This window comes from Geotrypetes seraphini, chromosome 2 (genome assembly GCF_902459505.1).
Source record: "Geotrypetes seraphini chromosome 2, aGeoSer1.1, whole genome shotgun sequence".
NCBI lineage: Eukaryota > Metazoa > Chordata > Amphibia > Gymnophiona > Dermophiidae > Geotrypetes > Geotrypetes seraphini.
Window position 1 is genome coordinate 291,029,784 of NC_047085.1, and position 22,607 is coordinate 291,052,390.

At 47.7% G+C, this 22,607-nt stretch overlaps 1 protein-coding gene across 3 annotated transcripts in view; it reads left to right on the plus strand.

Moving 5' to 3' along the window:
* Positions 1-22,607, plus strand: part of MARCHF6 (membrane associated ring-CH-type finger 6) — a 590,605-nt gene that overhangs the window by 421,907 nt on the left and 146,091 nt on the right. For all 3 annotated transcript variants that reach the window (XM_033929823.1, XM_033929822.1, XM_033929821.1), the window contains 2 exons: positions 9,855-9,992; positions 16,100-16,304. In XM_033929823.1, the coding sequence (XP_033785714.1) occupies positions 9,855-9,992; positions 16,100-16,304 (343 nt within the window). The remainder of the gene's footprint in view (positions 1-9,854; positions 9,993-16,099; positions 16,305-22,607) is intronic.

Genomic DNA, 22,607 nt, shown 5'->3' on the forward strand with positions numbered 1-22,607 from the left:
CGACATTACCGATCCCCCCCCCCGACAATATCGATAGCTGGCAGGAGGGTGCCCAATCCCTCCTGCCCGAAGATGCACCCCCCCCGGCGCTAACCCCCCCCAAACCTCCACTCCACCAAACCTGTTCTTAGAAGGGTCTTGCACGTCTTGAGCCAGCAGGCAAGCCTCGTTGAAATGAAGCGGGCCCGCCCCTTCCCGGCCCATCCCGCCGAAGCCTAAGGCCTGATTGGCCCAGGCTCTAGAAGCCTGGACCAATCAGGCCTTAGGCATAGCGGGTCCGCCCATCCCCACTAAGTCTAAGGTCTGATCAGGCCTTAGATTAAGTGGGGATGGGTGGACCCGCTATGCCTAAGGCCTGATTGGTCCAGGCTTCTAGAGCCTGGGCCAATCAGGCCTTAGGCTTCGGCGGGATGGGCCGGGAAGGGGCGGGCCCGCTTCATTTCGACGAGGCGTGCCTGCCGGCTCAAGACGTGCAAGACCCTTCTAAGAACAGGTTTGGTGGAGTGGAGGTTTGGGGGGTTAGCGCCGGGGGGGGGTGCGTCTTCGGGCACGAGGGATTGGGCACCCTCCTGCCAGCTATCGATATTGTCGGGGGGGGGGGGATCGGTAATGTCGGGGGGGGGCGGTCGGTAGTGTCGGGGAGGGGTGCATCTTCGGGCAGAGGGTTTGGGCACCCTCATGGTCAGGGGGCCGCGGCCCGCTATACTTATAGTGGCAGAGAGATCCCTTGCCGCGATAAGTATAGCGGCCGCGTCTACTTACAATGTAGGCCAGCATTTTGCTGGCCTACATTTTAAGCTTCTCCTCTACTAGGGAGACGCGTAGGGCCGCCTAGGTTCAGCCTAAGGCCCGCCTAAGGCCCTTAGACGAGCTTAGGCATCTTGCGGGTCTCCCTAGGCTCCCGGAGGTGCCTTCAGGCTTGCCTGGGGAGCATTTTTTTTTTAAAAACGTGCATCCCGATTGGCTGATTAGACAGCTGTAGGACGCCTAAAATCGGGATGCACTTTAGAGAATCAGGGCCTGAATGTCTAAGCTGAGTGTCACACATTGGTGAGCTCTTTACTTACTTTTGGATTCCTCAGTGAATTTACCACAGGATGCCCAAGCGGAGGGGTCGGAGCACGGCTGGGGCCTCGCGGAGCTCCGTCTGACCCGGGTTGGGTAATATTGAGGAGCTGTTCCGTCGCATGCAGGGCTCCCTACAGTCGGAGGCGGTCCCGCTAGAGATGCCCCGAACGGGCAGAACAGAAGCGATCTCTCTGGGACTTGAGACCATGCTAAGTCCCGACACAAGGGCTCCGCCCCCACGCCCTCAGGTTACCAGCTCCCCGTGGGTGGGGGAACTCTCCAAAGAGGGAGTATGTTCTGCCCTGGAGGCCGTTGCGAATCATGGAGGGAGCAGGGCATCCAGACTCTACATTTTCAAGAGAGTCTGTATGAAGAAACTGAGGAGTTGACAGCAGAGGAGAGCGGACAGATCCAGGAGAGTGCTCAACAGGCAGTTTCACCAGTGGGAGAAGAGTCTGCAGCCTACTCTTTTCATCTACAGAGACCCCATGAGGTAACACTTGAAACTATCTGGGACCTGGTTGCCAATATTCCTAATTTGTTAAAACCTCAATTAAATCAAATAGAAGAAAAAATAAAACATCATGATAAAGATATACAAGATATAAAAAAGGAAACAACAAAGCTTAGAAAAGAGTTTGTCAGCATTAACCAGGAGTCATTTAAGTCCAAACAAATTTATGAAACATTAATTAAGGATAATACCAATCTTAGAAGAAAGTTAGAGTCCTTGGAAAACTTTTCCCGTGGAAATAATCTAAGATTGGTAAATTTTCCTAAGGTCTTAATGATTACACCTCGGGAGATGCTGAAAAGATACATGATGGAAATTTTAGGTTTGTCTGAAAATATGATACCACCATTTACACAAGTTTACCATCTTTCTATTAATCAACGGAAACAACAGCAAGAGGTTGAACAGGAAAATTTGCATGTGTCCACCATATTGGAATCCTCGAATACTGAAAAGGCAGTCCCAGCAATCCTATTAACAGTGGCATTGGCCCTGGACAAAAACTGGTTACTGAGACTTTTCTTTAAAATTAAACTGGAAATATTCTTAGAAATGCAGATACAAATGTATCCTGATCTTGCCAGAGAAACCCAGAGGCGTCGTAAAGAATTTCTATTATTAAAGCCAGGGGTGTTGGCTCTAGGGGCAACTTTTTATTTACGTCACCCATGTAAATGCATAGTATATTATTCTTCTCAGAAATTTGTCTTCTTTGATCCTTCCCAGCTGGTGACCTTCCTGTCGCTGTCTCGCTTGGACAAAGAAAAGGACGATAAGATCTAGCCCTAGATAGGAAGTTATTAGGGAGCTTTGAGCTCAGCTTAGATTACCGTATTTTCACGCAAATAACGCGCACCCGTATAAAACGCGCACACGGGTATAGCGCGCAGAAATCACGATGATATGTACAAAAACTTTGGTATACCGCGCTCACGTGTATACCGCGCATGCTGCCCGACGCTCCTTTCGCCCGCCCTGACTTTCCGACTCTCCGTTCACCCCCCCTGACTTCCGTGCACTGTCCCCCCTTGAAGGTCTGTCCCCATCCTGAAAGCCTGATGCCCCCCCCCCGACGTCCGATACATCCCTCCCCCCGAAGGACCGCCGACTCCCCAACAATATCGGGCCAGGAGGGAGCCCAAATCCTCCTGGCCACGGCGACCCCCTAACCCCACCCCGCACTACATTACGGGCAGGAGGGATCCCAGGCCCTCCTGCCCTCGACGCAAACCCCCCTCCCTCCAACGACTGCCCCCCCCCAAGAACCTCCGACCGCCCCCCCAGCCGACCCGCGACCCCCCCTGGCGACCCCCACGACCCCCCACCCCCCTTCCCCGTACCTTTGGTAGTTGGGCCAGAAGGGAGCCCAAACCCTCCTGGCCACGGCGACCCCCTAACCCCACCCCGCACTACATTACGGGCAGGAGGGATCCCAGGCCCTCCTGCCCTCGACGCAAACCCCCCTCCCCCCCAACGACCGCCCCCCCCAAGAACCTCCGACCGCTCCCCCAGCCGACCCGCGACCCCCCTGGCGACCCCCACGACCCCCCCACCCCCCTTCCCCGTACCTTTGGTAGTTGGCCGGACAGACGGGAGCCAAACCCGCCTGTCCGGCAGGCAGCCAACGAAGGAATGAGGCCGGATTGGCCCATCCATCCTAAAGCTCCGCCTACTGGTGGGGCCTAAGGTGCGTGGGCCAATCAGAATAGGCCCTGGAGCCTTAGGTCCCACCTGGGGGCGCGGCCTGAGGCACATGGTCGGGTTGGGCCCATGTGCCTCAGGCCGCGCCCCCAGGTGGGACCTAAGGCTCCAGGGCCTATTCTGATTGGCCCACGCGCCTTAGGCCCCACCAGTAGGCGGAGCTTTAGGATGGATGGGCCAATCCGGCCTCATTCCTTCGTTGGCTGCCTGCCGGACAGGCGGGTTTGGCTCCCGTCTGTCCGGCCAACTACCAAAGGTACGGGGAAGGGGGGTGGGGGGGTCGTGGGGGTCGCCAGGGGGATCGCGGGTCGGCTGGGGGGCGGTCGGAGGTTCTTGGGGGGGGGGGGGGGGGGGGGGGGGGGGTTTGCGTCGAGGGCAGGAGGGCCTGGGATCCCTCCTGCCCGTAATGTAGTGCGGGGTGGGGTTAGGGGGTCGCCGTGGCCAGGAGGGTTTGGGCTCCTTCTGGCCCGATATTGTCGGGAAGTCGGCGGTCCTTCGGGGTGGGGGTGCGAGTGGTCCTGCCGGGGGGGGGGATGTATCGGACGTCGGGGAGTCGGCCGGGCAAGAGGGCTTGGGCTCCCTCTTGCTCCGATCGTGGATGCGGGTGCGGGTGGGAGCGCGTGCGAGCGGTCGTTCGGGGTGGGGGTGCGAGTGGTCCTGCCAGGGGGGGGGGGATGTATCGGACGTCAGGGAGTCGGCCGGGCAAGAGGGCTTGGGCTCCCTCTTGCTCCAATCGTGGATGCGGGTGCGGGTGGGAGCGCGTGCGAGCGGTCGTTCGGGGTGGGGGTGCGAGTGGTCCTGCCGGGGGGGGGATGTATCGGACGTCGGGGAGTCGGCCGGGCAAGAGGGCTTGGGCTCCCTCTTGCTCCGATCGTGGGTGCGGGTGGGAGCGCATGCGAGCGGTCGTTCGGGGTGGGGGTGCAAGCGGTCCTGCTGGGGGGGGTGAATCGGGCGTCGGGCGGGGTGGGAACTATGTTTTAAAACTTTTGTATACCGCGCTCACGCATATAACGCGCGAGGGGTATGCGCGGTAGGTAAAATCGCGTATAACGCGCGCGTTATATGCGTGAAAATACGGTAATCTTAGCATTCTTTGTTTCCTTTCTTAATTTAAACTGTCCCTTGTACATCTAGATCCTCAAAGTGGACTTGAGGTAAAAAATTTAAGTAACATAATGGAGTTTTCTTTTTGAAAATATGGATATGTATTATTCATTTGCTTCTTTGTATTTTGGACTTAAATATGATGTACACGGTTATGTATCCTTAAACTTAAATTTTTACTTTCTGTACAAGTTTATACTTGATAATCAATTATAAAATGATAAATAAATTAAAAAAAAAAAAAGGACAATTCTGGAATCTCTCGTGGCACACCTGGAATCTCTTCAGGGCACACCATTGTCCCTTGGCACATAGTTTGAGAGACACTGATCTATGTTATAAATAGACTGTAGATTTTTCTAGGCTGTGACTTGGCTGTTTGCTGAGAGTGAGTGAAGTTTGTAATTTTAGATAGGAGTTGAATGGAAGTTTGTTAATTTTAAGTTTTGTGTTTATAATTATGTATGTTCATTTTATGGAAACCGCTTAGACCATAGGCAGCATATGCATTTTTTAAATAAATACATGTTGAAACAATTGCCAGTGGCCTATATGTAAAACTGACCTGCATAGCTGGTATTTACAGTGTTTAGGCCCTGAACATCATGTGGACTCCTGCCTGCACTGTTCAACCCTGCAGCAGCATTCACTAAAAGCCCGTCGCATCCAGCAGGAGAAGCTCTTCGGTTCGGCTATGAACACCAGCAAACATTCGGAGCCTTTGGTATCAGCATTGGTATCAGATGACATCCCGGCATCGGGGAAGCCAGCTAAGAAGCCATCTTCTTCCCCACCAACGTCGCAGGCCTTGACTGCATTGAGTCCCTCGGTACAGGCTAAATAGCTACGCCACTGTTCTCCATCTCCGCAGGTGTTGTCTCCTTCAGGGCATGTATCCTCACTGAGGTCATCCACCCCTAAACCCCTGCTGCACCAATGGTACGGGCTCTTGAGCAACTTAATGAGTTCTTTTGGAAGGAGATTGGTGACATGCTTAAGTTGCATGCAACACCGCTGTTAACATCGACTCCCTCGGTACCAACCCAGCCTAAGCATAGCACCGCGAGGTCACAGGGTATCGAATCAAGATATTCATCAAGGTGTTGGTCTACCTCGCACCGATCTAATAGACAATGGTGCTCGCCATCAAAGCATCGATCTTCAACAACGCTGTTCATTGAAGCATCATCACTCGGCATCAATGTTCTTCTTCGATACATCGACGCTCTTTATTGACTAGATGCTCTGGATCTAGACACCGACCGGCGATTTTAGTTTTAAAGGTCAGCAACATAATTTTGTGTAACTCCAAGCATTGGTGTCGGACCCACTGTTTACAGTATTCCACCATGATAAGGTGGTTCTCTGCACTCATTCTAAATTCCAGCCTTTTTTTTCCCAAAGCCCCATGCTCATTCTGGAGAAACAGCTCTTCACACTTTGGATTGTAAATGTGCCTTGGCTTATTACATACATAAGAACAAAAGAATTCAAAGAACACAATGAACTAAGCCACAGGACATCACCTCAACTGTTCATCTTCTTTGATGCTATCATATTGGGCAAGCCTGTAACCAAAAGAGCTATTTCCATATGGCTAGCGGCTTGCATTTCCTTCTGCTATGCTCAGGCTGGGCTGCAGCTCGAGGGTCGTGTTACAACACACAATGTCTGAGCTATGGCAGCATCAGCAGCTTTCTTAACGTTCTACTCCCATTGATGAAATTTGCAAAGCAGCTACTTGGGGCCCGATTCACTAACCTGCCCGATGTGTCCGATCCAGGCAGTGCCAGTCGATTCTGGAAGCAAGAATATTCTAATGAGGGCGATCGGCGGCCCCCATCCGCCAACACGGATCACTAGGTAGCGATCCCGACACATGCACAGACCATCTACTTTGCCTGTAGATAGTCTGCGCATATGTTTGCTGTCTGTTAAAACCACAGGCTCACACTGCAGGAAAGGGCAGCAGAGAGCAGGAGAGTCGGGAGAGGCGGAGAGCCGGGCAGCCAGAGAGAGAGTCAGGGGAGACAGAGATCAGGTCGTGGTGGAGAGCAGCAGAGCCAGGGAGCCAACGAGCAGGTCGTGGCAGAGAGCAGAAGAATGGGGAGGCAGAGAGTAGGATTATTTCAGAGTTGCAGGGCTGGCAGGACAGTCAGAAAGGAGGTGAGCGACTGGTCCCCAGCAGCCGCTTCTTGTTGATCCGCCAGCCCAGTTGGTGTTCAAGATTTTTGTTTAGTGAATCGCATCCCTGCCTACTTTGCATGCTGTTTCCCTCATTTGCATGCACAAATCGGATCGGTACACAGGTTAGTGAATCGTGTCGGAGGGAAATTGGCTTGCAAAGGGCTTGCAAACCGATCAGTACATGATCGGTTTGCTTAGTGAATCTAACCCTTGGTCCTCAATTCAGACATTCACATCTCATTACTGTCTAGAATCCTATTCCAGATGAGATGGTCATTTTGGCCAAGCAGTATTACAGAATTTATTTTCTTCTTAATGACCAACTCTCCCTCCATCCCTTTATGTTCAGCTAGGGAGTCCCATATCTGCATGTTGTCCCCAGATAACACCTGTTACGATAAGTAACTGTGTTATACCAATCTACTCGACCTCTCCAGTCTATTGAGTCCTTTGACTCTGCAATGTTCTCCATCTAGGTGGTTTACAATAGGTTAAACCAAAGTTAAAAATAATGAGTTACAAAAAACAAGAGAACATGTTAACTAGAGACACAAAAGGGGGGAGGGGAAAATACAATATTTAAATAAAAATCAAAAGGTCTTACACAATGGGAGGGGGTAAGGGTAAAGAGTTGCACTACCTCAGAATGAAGAATTCTTAAGGAGCAAAGGCACCCTTAAATAGAAAGGTCTTTAGATTCGTCCTGTATATGGGTAAAGAGGTTTCATTCCTGATATAGCTAGGAAATGCGTTCCATAAAGTAGGGGCTACTACAGAAAAGATTGTTTTACGTGTTGTGTCATAAAACATGGCGTATTGAAAGAATTAAAAGAAGATTTTGTTGGGAAGATCGTAATAGTCGCAATATTGTGTGATGGATTAACAATCTGTCGATGAACGCTGGTGTGTTTTCTTCTTTTGTTTTGAAAGCTAGAAATAAAATTTTAAAGGAGATGCGGTGGGATATGGGCAACCAGTGAGTGTGTCTCAAGAGAGGGGTAACATGATCATATCTGTTTGCCTTGTAGATGAGTTTAATGCAGTGTTTTGTATTATCTGGAGACATCTGATTTCTTTTTGGTTTATACCATGGTAAAGAGAATTGCAGTAGTCCAGATGTATAATTGATATTTACAGTGCCTTGGCCATCGGGCTATTTCTTGCAACCTCTGTTCTGGTATACTGAAGAGGTCACTTAAAGTCTGAAAGTTGCTGTTCGAGAAGCTTTTTAGTTCAGCTTCAGAGATATTGGCGATGCCTAGGGACTCTGACACTGACACCCAATATCAGTCGACACCAACACTGGCAGCATTGGCAACCCATTCCACCTCTTCTTCATCAATGCTCCCTTCCAAACATGCATTGGCATCATCACAGGCCTCATCACAATCTTAAGCATCCTAAGTGTCGATGCACTGATACCAGATCTCCATCTCTTCAGTTGGTATCACCTCTGAGGCGTGCCTTGACACTCAGCCAGCGCCTAGTGTGCCTGTGCAAGTACCAGTACAGACGCACTCTCTGCAGGAGCTGCATCGAGTACTGTTGCAGAAAGAATTAGCTGGGATACTGCAGTCGTACGTTGTGTCACCTCCTGCTTCAGCCCAGGCTCAGCATTATCCTAAGTCTAAATCGCGGCATCGTTATTTGACACCACAGCACCGAGCGTCCACTACTAGGAGATATCCATCATCATCTAGAGAGCACACATTATCCTCTCACTTGTGACATTCCTCAAAACGGTCTTCAACCCATTCCTATAGGCAGTCATCTCAATTCCCACCTCAACACTCTCCTTGCCACACACTTCAACGCTGTCCTCATCAGTCTTATTCTACCAAACCTGACATCGATGAGTATGATTCAGATTTAGCTCTTCCATGGGATCTCTAGAGTTCTCTGCAGACAAATCCTACTGTACAGTATACCATCAGATCCATTGCCACAATGACACTCACCCCCCAGAAAGTCTGTCTCACAAAATTCATAAGGCAGATGGATCAAGCACTCCCAATAAATGAGTCTGAGGCAGAACATAGAGCAGGGCTCATGGAAGCATTAGACTATAAGGAGTTGCCCAAGAATTGCATAAAAGTTCTTCTGCACAATCTCATGAAAGAGGCTCAGTTAAACTTGGAATCTCTTCTCCATCTCCCAGTAGCTCAATGTAAATTGAGTACTTTGTACCAGATACAATCTTGCCCAGGATTTGACCAGCCTCAGTTACACCAGTCCCTGATGGTAGAGACAGCTTTAAAAAAACGTTAACAAGCCAGAACTTTTGCCAACACTCCCCCAGGTTGAGAAGAAGGCAGAACAAATTTGATGTGCAATGGAAATTGATTTCTGTATCAATTATGTCATCACTTCATTGGGCGAGTATAATGCAATCTTTTTTTTTTTTCCTTAAAGCATAAGGCTTTGTGGACTCCAGTGAAACTGTCAAAAATAAATGAATATGTATAACCGCCTAGAAGTTTGATAGGCGATATATCAAATTTTATTGAAACTTAAAACTTGATAGTCATACTGTTCCCTAAGGATGCCCCTGGTTCTCAATTCATACATTCACATCTCACTGTTGTTTGGAGAATCATTCCAGACAAGACAGTTCAGTCAGTGCTACAAAATTTATTCTCTACTTAGATGCCAGCTTCCCTCCAGCCCTCTCTGCTTTTGACAACTAAGGAATCCCCACATGTGAGAATATGCTGCTTACTTGTACTCTGATAAAGCACCTGTAGCAAGTGTGAGAATATTTGTCCTTGGATAACAACCCTCTCACATTCCCTAGCTGGCTTTATAGCTCTTTTACTAAACTGATAGGTCCTGCAAACCAACACCTTGCGCACATGTGGTATGGGTGGTCTTAAAGTTACAGTACACTTTTTGACTGTCCATTCCGGGGTTCCTTGGATGATGTCACCCACATGTGAGAATACCTGCTTGCTGTCCTCGGATAACACCTGCTACAGGTATATAACTTTACTACAAATACCTTGAGCCAATAGCCACTTGCATACTTCCATCCACTGTTAATCTCAGTGCCATCCAACAGTTACACATCTGGAAGTAAAACCCATAAACTGTTAAGGTAGATCTGGGGAAAGCCACTGCTTATGCTGGAGGGTAAGTAGCATAGAATCTTGCTACTTTATGAGATTCTGCAAGGATTTTGTGACTTTGATAGAAACAGGAAACTGAGCTAGATGAACCTCTGGTCTGACCCAGTATGACAGTTCTTATATTCTTAATATTCTAGTCCTTATGTTTTTTTTAGTGATGCTCCAGTCAGTGAACTTTCTTTGGAGCTGCTTTTGCTACAAGTGGTATTACCAGCTTTGCTGGAGCAAGGACACACAAGGCAGTGGCTGAAGGGCCTTGTAAGAGCTTGGACTGTTACAGCAGGATACTTACTGTAAGTATTAATAATTAAAATTTTGTTATGCATTACTTGATGCAAAGTAGGATTTCACTGTCTGACACTTACTCTTGACTGTTTTTTTGTGCATAACGATTGCTGATTGCCAGTCTTATCTGCCTTTCCATGTTATTAATGTGGCAACAGATATCTTGGGTAAGATCCAGAATGATTAACTCTATCCTAAAGATTGAGACTCTTGGCAAGATTCATGGATGATTCCTTACTGATAAAAAGGAAAAAACAAAACTACTCTGGTTGAGTCATTCTGATAAAATTATTCCAGATAAATGACCTTTTTGATGGGGATTTCCTTGCCTCTGAAACAGTCTTCTAAGATTTTGGGTTTCCTGGTAAATACAACCCTATCTTTTAAACTGCAAGTAAATTATATTGTCAGATTTCTTTTAAAACTGCGTTCACTTTGTAGAATTTGTCCTTTATTTACTCAAGCACATTTTTTCTCTTTTGGTTCAAGCACTTATTCTGTCCCGTCTAGATTATTTCAATAGTTTGTATTCTATTATTTTGTTCAAGCTTTGTTCTAAGTTGCAGTTACTTCAGAATAATGCAGCCAAATAGATTTTTCATTTGAAGAAATTTGATAGGGCAATACCAGCTTTAACTTATTTGCATTGGTTGCCTATGTTTTTAAATTGGCATTAATGGTGCCAGCCTGGATTATTTGGAGGGGGTTTCTTTTCCTAATTACATTAGGGCACCCAGAGCAAGTACCATATTTTTCGCTCTATAATATAGACGCACCTGACCATAAGACACACCTACCTATACAGGAGGAAAAACTAAGAAAAAATATTCTGAACCAAATGGTGATCCCTGTCCCACCGCCCTGTCCAGTCCCCTGTCCCCCCTCTGGTGGTCTAGTGGTAGGCTGGGACAGGGTAAAGGGCAGGCAGGCAGGCCCCCCCCCCCCCCTTTTAAAAATCCCAGCAGGGCCCCCCCGGTATGATTTTAAAATCCCGGCAGGGCCCCCCCATACCTTTTTAAAATCCTGTCAGCCCCCCCCCCCCCCAGTACCTTTTTGTAATCCCAGCGGTCCAGCACTGTATCAGCAGATGCTCCTGCCCTTCCCTCGCTGGAGGCTGCCTGAGTCCTGATCTGTTGTGGCAGAGTGGAAGTGGTGCACAAGGCAGGCGTGAGCTTTTCACATGCATGCCTGGTCCCGCGCTGCTTCCTGAATGGCTACCGTCACTTCTCGCAAGTCCCACAAGAACTGACAGCAGCAGTGTGAAAAGCTTGCGCCTGCCTTGTTCACAGCTCTGCTGCAACAGAAGACTCAGGCAGCCTAGAGAATGACACGGTGGCAGTTTAGCCGCGGGTAACCCGCCGAAATGGGGAACAAAAACTAGCAGTCGCTGCGGCGACGGGGACAAGGCCATTCATCGCCCCGTGGAGCGGTGAATGGTCTTGTCCCCGCAGTGAGGCATGAAGGATCGCGCGGTCCCCGCAGCCCACACCCGCCTGCCCAATCGATCCTAGTGATTAGCCAGCTCTCTCCCTTCTCCTCACCTTAATTTGTAGGTTTTCTTTTTCGGCGACCCGCACGCTATCAAAGAGCCGCGCACCCGCTGCTGCTCAGTTTCGATCTTCTGCTCTGACGCAACCGGAAACAGGAAGTTGCAGCAGAGCAGAGATTGAACACTGAGCAGCCGCGCGTGCAGGTCGCCGAAAAAGAAAGCCTGCAAACTAAGGTGAGGAGAAGGGAGAGAGCTGGCTAAACACTAGGATCGATTGGGCAGGCTGGTGGGGGCTGCGGGGACCGTGCGATTGCCCATGTTCCCGGCTCAAACTGGAAGGAGGGAGTGAAAGGGAAAAGGATTCTGGGCCAAGGGGATGAAGACGGAAAGAAAAACCCACAGCAGGAAAGAAAGAGAAGAACAGGCAGGTGAGCCAGATGCTAGAAGCAGGGGGGGGGAAGAAAGAGGGAAAAAAGCTAGATGGGGTTGAAAAGAAGAGACACACTGGTATGGAAGAGGAAGGTAGGGGAAATCTGGACACAGGAAGGTAACAGAAAGAGGGGAAATTATGTGCATGGAGCATAGGGACAGAGACATAAAGGAGACATGCCATGGGGATGGTATATGGACACGGGGGGAGGGGCAATGGCAGATACATAGGGGAGATATTAGAAATGGGAAAAATAGGAGCACAGAAGCGAGATGGTTTGTGGGGATGGGACAGGGACAGAGCTCGCAGGCTCCAGCGGCTTGCACAAATTACATTGTAAGATGGCATGAAAATAAGAGGGAGGAAGACAGATAGGCCACGTGAGAGGAGCTGAAGGGTGGTAGAAAGGAACAGATGGTAAAGGAGGGAGGGAAGGGTGGTGGTGGAAAGGAATAGGACAGACATTGAAGGAGGGTGGACAGGAACAGACCCCGAAGGGAAATGTGGAAGACAGAGTGGGAAGAAGACAGATGCCAGACTATGGGGGAGCGGAGGGAAGAAGATGGGTGCTAGACCAATTGGGGGGGGGGATGAAGGGAGAGGCACAGGAACAGCAAATGGAAGACGCAGAGAGAAGACACATAGTGGATGGAAGGAATTGAATTAGAAGATGTGGAAAGCAGAAACCAGACAACAAGGTAGAAAAAAAAATTATATTTATTTATTGCTTTAGGATAAAATAGTATATTAGTTGTGTTGATAAAAATTTATAAACAAAGCCCTGCCAGCTGAACATCTCTTTCTCTAGTTCAGCAGCAGGAACTTTGATTTATAAGAAAGGAATAAGCTAAATATTACAGTACTAAGGCTTATATGGATGCAGCGGGGACGGTGACGGGGCGGTGAATGGGATGGCAGTGGCGGTGACGGGGCGGTGAAAGGGATGGCAGTGACGGTGACGGGGCGGTGAAGGGAACGGCGGTGACGGGGCGGTGCAGAGGATGGTGGGCTGGGGACGGGGCGGTGACGGGGACATATTTTTTCCCCGTGTCATTCTCTAAGGCAGCCATCCAGCAAGGGAAGGGCAGGAGCGCCTGCCAATACAGCACTGGACTACCGGTGGGGGGGATATTTGATCCATAAGACGCACTCTTATTTCCACCCACTTTTTTGGGGGAAAAAAGTTCATCTTATGGTAATTCTTGTCTTATATTTTTCCTTTCAGTATCTGGCATTTGTCATAAAAGAATTTTGGAGACTTCAGTTTGTGTAAGGCTGTTCAAATTTGGAGCTCTGTACCTAAGAAATTGAGAACTATGGGACTCATTTTCAAAAAAAAAAAAAATATTTATTTTTTCAATTTTCTATACCGTTCTCCCAGGTGAGCTCAGAACAGTTTACATGAATTTATTCAGGTACTTTCTGTCCCAGTGGGCTCACAATCTATCTAATGTACCTGGGGCAATGGGGGGATTAAGTGACTTGCCCAGGATCACAAAGAGCAGTGCAAGTTTGAACCCACAACCTCAGGGTGCTGAGGCTGTATCTTTTAACCACTACGTCACACTCTCCCTAGCATAAACTGGCACTTGGACGTCTTACTTGTCAAAATGTTCAAGTGGGCATTTTCAAAACTGACTTCCTGGACTTCTAGCGAGACGTCTTACCCACTGTGTGTCCAAAGTAGAAACAGGTATGTTGGTAGGCATGCCATGGGCAGGGAATGGGTGGGCTTAGATTTGGATGTCCTGCAGCAATAATCAAACCTTTCCCAAGATGTCCTAGACAGAACTTAGATGTTTTCAACTAGACTTGTTTGAGAAGCATCTAAGTGCCAAAAGGTTACCCAAATTGACCAGATGACCACTGGAGGGATTAAGTAATGAGCCCCACACACTCCCCCGTGGTCACTGACACCCATCTCACCCCCCCCCCCCCCAATTTGAATGAAACAGTATGCACCTGTCTGTAGAACAGCAGCACTTTCTATTGCTACTCAACATTCCCTATGGTCACCCATTGACTTCTACTTGAATAATATCCATATGGTTCATTAATTATGTTAACATTATTGTCTGATATTTCCACAGACCTGTTTAGCATTCTATGTCCAGTCGACTTCGATTAAGTGCAGGCCCCTCGGACTGGTTTGCCACGTGCGCTTAAATGGAGCGTGTGCTTAATCAGAGTACCATGTGAAAAGAGTCGAACACCGTCATTTTTCTCGCAAGATTAGCAGCTCGGAGGCATGATTCCATGCTTGCATCGATCACTGCCATCACATATCTTAGGACAAGTGACCCATAATCATGTTTGAAGTTTGCGATTATCCCTTGTTTTTTGTTGCTTTCATATTCAACAGGCAGGCACGTTGAAGTAGAGAATGACACGGTGACAAAATTCATCACCGTTTCCGTCCCCACAGATAACCGCGGGAAACCATCTTCATGTCATTCTTTAAGGAGAGAGGGAAGAATCAGAGTATGAATGGCCACAACCACTGACCCTCAAGCTTTGCTTTGAAGAATGCTGGTGTAGAAGGATTGAGGTTGAAATAGACACTAAAAAATGGCATGGGATTATTTCCCGCGGTTATCCGCGGGGACGGGAACGGTGATGAATTTTGTCACCGTGTCATTCTCTACCTTAAAGCCAACAGCTTTGCTACATTTGAAAGTGGTGTATAGGTCTCTATCACTTTAATTGGGAGATCATATGTGAAGGACCTAGAGGCCCTTTCAATTTATGTACAAGTACTGTAATAACGCCAAAACGGCGTGGACACGTTCAGCCAAAGACAATGATTTTTGTCCACGTAACGCCAAGGTGCAGTTCCGAAAGTTCAAACACATGGCCAGGCCTAGATAGCTGTTCCGAAAAAACGACTCATCTACATGATTACTTTTAACCGGAGTGAACTTTATGTGAAAGAATACAGGTGGGACCTATGACATCAGTGCGCATAAGCGGATTGTGTGCTTATCAGAATTGAAAATATCTGGAGTTTACGTCCATTGACTTTAATGTAAAGAAAATGGGACCATGGTGGTAGGCTGCGGATAACCGACGTGCAGTTAGGTAGAGTCGACTGTATCTTTATTTGTACATAGGTGCTCTCCTGAATGTAAAACTTTTATTGTTTATTTGTTTATATATTCATTGAAAAATTCAACAAATGGAACTAAAAGAACAACAGTACTTGATTTGGGAAAGTCTAGTAGAGCATCACATAAGTGTCTTAAGTAGTCAGGTGGTTCAGCTAGTAAACCAAAGAGGAGGAGTCAGACCCATAACCACTACATTTATGGTGGAAAGTGTGAACCCACCCTACTATACTGCCATATAGGTGCCACCTGCAGCCATAAGGGCTATTGGGCTGAGTGTGGCGCAGTGGTTAAAGCCGCAGCCCTCTGAAGGTGTGGGTTCAATCTCGCGCTGCTCCTATGACCCTGGGCAAGTCATTTAATCCCCCCATTGCCCCAGGTACATTAGATAGATTGTGAGCCCACTGGGACAGAAAGTACCTGAATAAATTCATGTAAACCGTTCTGAGCTCCCCTGGGAGAATTATATAGAAAATTGAATAAATAAATAGTAGGTTTGGGGGGAGCTTTGGAGGGCTTACCATACTTTATAAGGGGGGTTTTGTTGAGATGTACTTCTGGCACGGTTTATGTGAAGTTCACAGAAATTACTTCTAATGTGCCCCAATGTTCTGTTGGCATGACTGGCCAGTCCATTGGAAAAGTTGGCCCCTCCCACATATAAATGGGCTTCATTTGGACGTTTTCAACTTGTAGTCGAACATGGGGAATAAAGTTAGACGTCCTGAAGTTGAAGATCTAGTTGGACATCCTGGTGGCCAAGACGTCCAACTAGATAATTAAAAAAATAAAAATTGGACATCCAGCAGTTTTGAAAATGGACCCTTCTGGAAGTCCAATGTTGGACATTTTGCAAGAAATATCCAAAGTTTGGACTTACATGTCCTATTGAAAATGCGTCACAATGCCTTTTTACCATTTCTTTCAGAAATCTTGAAGGCTTACCTTTATCAGCAATACTTATCCTAATTTGTTGACTTATTTTTATTATTGTTTTCTAGTTTTGTTATCCTCTTTGAAGCTTAGTTGGGAATTGGTGGAATACAAATGACACATTACAAAAGTTATCTCAATAGTTTCTCTTTACCACAGGGATCTTCATTCCTATTTGCTTGGAGACCAGGAAGAAAATGAGAACAATGCAAACCAGCAAGCAAATAATAACCAGCATGCCCGTAATAATAATGCTATCCCAGTTGTAGGAGAAGGCCTTCACGCGGCTCACCAAGCAATCCTTCAACAAGGCGGACCTGTTGGCTTTCAACCTTATCGGAGGCCTATCAAATTCCCACTCAGGGTAAATGTATATACTCACTTATATGTTTTCCCCATGTGTCCATATGATGACTCACCCTATCTATCCATGGGTCCTGTATTTCCCTTTCCTATCCTCCAGTCTACTTGTTCTCACCAGAAACAGCTACGAGCATAGTGCTCCCCCTCTCTTTTCCATACTGCCACTATCCTTCATATCTTTCTGGCATTCTAAAGTAATTTCAGTGTTCCATGGGGAGGAAGTGATCAATAATCATTTTTAGATTGACATTGTATACCCTGATATTCTAAAATTTTGGTGTGATTAATACTGTATGTTTTGAGCAATTTGATTTCTTTTATTCTTTGATTTATTGCTCACAAAATTATTTTCTTTACTATGTTCCTTTTCCCAAGTTTGATTATACAGACAAAATAAATCGCAGATATGATGTTGCTTATTGCATCTAAATACAGTGGTACCTCGGTTTACGAGTGCACCGGTTTGCGAGTGTTTTGCAAGACGAGCAAAACATTTGCAAAATCGGTGCCTTGGAAACCGAGCATGGCTCGATTTATGAGCATCCCCCCCCCTGCAATCCAGCACCCCCCCCCCTGCGATCCGGCACCCCCCTGCCTCAAACCGGCACCCCCCGCCACGATCTGACCCCCCGACACGATTGGGCACCTCCCCGCCACGATCCGACCTCCCCCCCCCTCCCCGACACACTTGGGCACCCCCCCGCCGCTTCTTACCCTCATCTGGGCACTCTTGAAGTTCTGGTTCAGAACGTGAACTCGCAGGCCTTGAGCATGCTCAGATGCTCAAGTCCCAGCAGATGAGGAGGCCGATCTTCAAGAGTGCCCAGATGAGGGTAAGAAGCGGCGGGGGGTGCCCAATTGTGTCGGGGGGGATGTCGGATCGTGGCGGGGGGGTGCCCAATCGTGTCGGGGGGGGGGGTCGGATCGTGGCGGGGGGTGCCGGTTCGAGGCAGGAGGGGTGCCTTCGAGGGGAGCAATGCCGGTTCTCGGGGGGGGGGGGGGGAACGCATCAAAGCGAGTTTCCATTATTTCCTATGGGGAAACTCGCTTTGATAACCGAGCATTTTGGATTAAGAGCATGCTCCTGGAATGGATTATACTCGTAATCCAAGGTACTACTGTACCTAGGTCTGCAGATGATGAAAAAGTTCAAATGCGGGTCCTACTTTTGCAACTCCCTTTACATGGGCTTATCCTCCTCCCATAAGCACAAACTCTACTTGATCTAAAACACTGCAATCTGGCTGATCTTCGGCCTAAAAAAAGTACAACCACATCACTGCATGCTTCCGCATACTTCATTGACTACCTATACATGCCCATATCCTGTTTAAACTGTTGTGAATTATACACCATGCGCTAGACACCAGGGCATCGGAAGACATCATCTACCTGTTCTCTTCCTCCCTCTTCACCACAGCTAGGATTCATGAAACCCACCAGCTGATCATCCCATTTTCTAAAGGAGTAAGATACAGGCAAATATTCAGCACCCTTTTCATGTACATCACTACAAGAACTTGAAATACCCTTCCAACATCCATGAGAACTAAACTACACCACCTCACCTTCAGGATTGAAAACCTGCCTATTCAACAAATTTATTTCAATGTAATGTCCCAACTCTCTCTTGTAATGGAGTTGTCCACCACAGCATAGTGTGGCTACTTCCCTTCTGCATCAATGTAACTCTCTTCTTTAATGTATTGTAGCCTCTTCCCTTCTGTACTATGTAATTTTCTTCTACAATCGAGCTGTAATCCTCCCCATGATACTGCATAGGCTTCTCATTTTATAAGGAAAAAAGGAAGGAAACAGCTGGCAGGGAGATTACAGGAGGGGAAGGGGATCAGGGTGTAATGGAGAGATCAGATGAGGGAAAGGGGAGAGACAGAGGAATGAGAAAGTAGAGAGAGATTGATGGGAAGGGGTCAGCAGAGATATAAGGAGAGAGGGACAAAGATGCTAGATTTGATGTAGGAGAGATAAAAATGAAGAAAGCAGTGAAGCTGGAATGAATGATGTAAAAAGGAGAGAGGAGGCACAGGCTGGATGGAAAGGGGGCATAGAAAGAATTCAGATACATATGGAAGGGGGAGAGGCCAGACAGTGGATGGAACAGGCAGATGCTGGATTGAAGAGACAGGGCAGACGCTGGAAAGAAAAGAAGATGAAAGCAGAAACCAGAGACAACAAAAGGTAGAAAAAAATAATTTTATTTCTATTTTGTCTTTAGAATATATCAGATTTGAAATATATATCCTGCTAGAAACATAACTGGGGACTGCAAAGGCCAGGCAGTGCTTCTTTAGCTTCCAGCTGTCTTAGGGCTCTCTTGGACCAGGGGCACTCCCCTAACACTATTCCTGTCATGTGTGACTGCAGTATTCTGTTAGCATGATATTTCTGTGTAGCATTCTGTAATAACTTGGCTTTTTTTACCCCCCTCCTCCCGTGTACCTTTCCTTGCATCTCTGGTGGTCCAGCGGTGTATGGGCAGGAGCAAACTTTCCACGCTCCTGTGCTGCGCCCCTCCTTCTTGCCCTCCGATCTCGCATCCAGCGGTGCACCAGCACACAGGAGTAAGCTTTTCGAGTTCCCGCCCAGCCCTGCACCACTTGCTGAATGGCTGCTGCCAGTTCTTGCAGGACTTGCGAGACTCATGAGAACTGGTGGCAGCCATTCAGCGATTGGCGCAGAGCCAGGCAGGAGCTCAAGAAGCTCGCTCCTGCATGCCGGTGCGCTGCTGGCTGTGAGATCAGAGGACAAGAAGGAGGGCAGGAGCACAGAAAGTTCACTCCTGCCCATACACTGCTGGACAAGCAGGGATGTGAGAAGTAACACCAGGGGAGGAAGGTGGGTACAGGACAGGGAGGGGGAAAGGGTTCCGAGCCTGGCAAGTAGTCAGGGGGGCTGAGTTTAGAGCCTGATAGGGAAGGGAACTGTGTTCAGAGCCTGGCAGGGAGGGAAGGGGGCTGGAAGCAGAATCTGTCAAAGGAGGGTGTGAGAGAGGGGACACTGGGTGCAGATCCTGGCAGGGCATGGCACTTGAATATTAAGCCCCTGTCTTATATTCGAGTCAACCATTTTTCCTCCTTTTTGGGGGGGGGAATAGGGGTCTCGACTTATATTCGTATCGGCTTATATTGAGTATATATGGTATGTCATATTCTCACTAGGGCAGGGGTGTCAAAGTCCCTCCTCGAGGGCCGTAATTTAGTTGGATTTTCATGATTTACCCAATGAATATGCATGAGATGTAATTGCATGCACTGCTTTCATTGTATGCTAATAGATCTCATGCATATTCATTGAGGAAATCCTGAAAACCCAAATGGATTGCAGCCCTCGAGGAGGGACTTTGACACCCCTACACTAGGGGGTTATATGAATAAAATTTATTTCTCACCAGAATGAGTCTCCCTGGATCTTCTGCACCTGAGTCTGGACACAGAATTCAAACTAGCTTCTTTTGGCTGTTGAGAGATCCTAGTCACCTGTTTCTACCAGTGGTGTAATCTAAAAAGTTTTCTAACTTAAAAGAAATAACCTTTATAATCCAGCAAAGAGATAAGTCAAGACAGTAGTGGCTTTTCTCCTGGCTCTGCTTAGCTAGTTTTATTATCATCAACTCACAATCAAAGTGCATTTAAACCAGCAGAAATGAACTGTATAATCCAAACAGAAAAGTACCATATTTTTCGGACCCTAGATTAAAGGAGGAAAACCAGAAAAAAAATATTTTGAGCCAAATGGTGTACTAATATATTTAATAAAATATAACAGAATAATATTTCAACCATGTAAAGTCAACAGCAGTATTAAGAGCCATCATCACTGTCATTAACAAATGAGGAGAGGCTTTAAGGTTCAAGCTCTCTTCTAGTTTTCTGGAAACCCCAAGAACTCATCATCACTAATGTCAGAATTTAAGAAGCACAGTTGCTCACACTCACTGATATCACTTTCTTCGCTATCTTCATATATGATACTATCTTCAGTTCGTCTAGACTAAAAATTCCAGTTTAAACTTTAATATTTTCATTTAGTTTGATTCTATCATAGCCAATCTAAAATACCCTTTTACAGACCGTTTCACAATTTACCTGTCTCATTTACACCAAATAATTTCAAAGTTAATCTCCTTGTATCACCTTGCATGCTTTTCTTTTCCAGTTTTAATTATTAATAGCAGCTGAGCACGCCCATGTTATCAATACTCATAACTGCCTATGACATATTAATCTTTCCATTCAGCTCTTTCTTCCTTATTTTCTTTTCTACTTAAGTCCACCCAAATTTCACCTTCTTTCTCTCTTCTTTTCACTTTTCCGCTACCAATTAGAGAATGACACGATGGCGGTTTACCCGCAGCTACCGCGTTTAGCCGCGGGTAACCCGCCAAAAACGGGGAATGAAAATTAGCAGCCTCTGCGGGGATGGGGACAAGGCCATCACCGCCCCGTGGAGCGGTGAATGGTCTTGTCACCGCAGTGAGGCATAAAGGATCTTGCGGTCCCCGCAACCCCCACCCGCACGCCGGCTCGATCGTTTAACCAGCTTCCTCTCTCCACCTCACCTTAGTTTGTCGGCTTTCTTTTTCGGCGACAGGAACGCTTTCAAAAGAGCCGCGCACGCGCGGCTGCTCAGTATTCAATCTTCTGCTCTGACCCAACCGGAAATAGGAAGTTGCAGCAGAGCAGAAGATTGAACTTTGAGCAGCCGCGCATGCGCGGCTCTGTGAAAGCGTGCCGGTCGCCGAAAAAGAAAACCGGCAAACTAAGGAGAGCTGGACAGCAGTAGCGTACCAAGGGGGGGGGGGGGCGGGAGGGGCGAAAAAGGTAATGGCGCCAGGCCTTGGAGCACCGAGGCAGACCGCTTCTCCCCCCTCCCAGCCGAACCCCCGCTGACCCTCCTATCTCTCCCCCCCCACAAGTGAACCTTTCCGTCCCTCCCAGCGAAAGCAGCAAACCTCCCTCCAGTAGCATCGGCTTTCTCCTCCCTCTGCCGCATCACTGATGACGTCATCAGTGACGCGGCAGAGGGAGGAGAAAGCCGCGAAGGAGGTTTGCTGCTCTCGCTGGGAGGGTTGGAAAGGTTCATGGGGGGGAGATAGGAGGGTCAGCGGGGGAGAAGCGGTCTGCCTCGGTGCTCCATTACCTTCTTCGGGCAGCAGCAGCGTTTACAATTCGCTGCTGTTGCCGACTTCAGGCCTTGTTCTCTGCCGGGTCCTGCCTACTTCCTGTTTTCGTGAAGACAGGACCCGACAGAGAGGAAGGCCTGAAGCGGGCAACAGCAGTGAATTGTGAATGCTGCTGCTGCCCGATGAAGTTCAGGACATCGGGGAAGGAGCAGGGAGAAATCAGCTGCTGGCTTGGGGGTGAGGGTAGGGAAAGAATCGTGGAAGTGGAGAAATTGGCACGATGGCTTTGTGGGGACTAGGGGGAGAGAGAAAGAAAGGAAAAAATAAAGAGGGGGGGCCAGGGGGAGAGAGAAAGAAAGGCAGAAATAAAGAGGGGGTCAAGGGGGAGAGAAAGAAAGGCAGAAAGAAAGAGGAGGGCCAGGGGGAGAGAGAAATAAAGAGGGAGGCCAGGGGGAGAGAGAAAGAAAGGCAGAAATAAAGAGGGGGGCCAGGGGAGAGAGAAAGAAAGGCAGAAATAAAGAGGGGAGCCAGGGGGAGAGAGAAAGAAAGAGGGGGGGCAGGAGAAGAAAGAAGAAGGACCAGAGACTCATGAAATCACCAGACAAAAAGGTAGGAAAAATGATTTTATTTTCAACTTAGTGATCAAAATGTGTCCGTTTTGAGAATTTATATCTGCTGTCTATATTTTGCACTATGGCCCCCTTTTACTAAAACGCAATAGCGGTTTTTAGCGCAGGGAGCCTATGAGCGTCGAGAGCAGCATGGGGCATTCAGTGCAGCTCCCTGCGCTAAAAACTGCTATCGCAGTTTAGTAAAAAGGGAGGGGGAATATTTGTCTATTTTTGTATAGTTGTTACTGAGGTGACATTGCATAAAGTCATCTGCCTTGACCTCTTTGAAAACCCGCGGAATATAAATGATAATTAACATTTTCTCTGCATACAGCGTGCTTTGTGTTTTTAAAATTTTATTGTTGGTAGATCATTTTGACTTGGCCACAAAGGTAAGGGGGAGGGAGGGAGGGGAGCTGCTGAAAGACATCTAGTAATCCTTGCAGGCTTGACTGTGCAGGGAATTATTTTGTAAAATCATGTTTTGTTATGTGACTGGCATTATCTAGACTTTAATTTCTGTGAATGAATAGAATGAAAATGATATAAA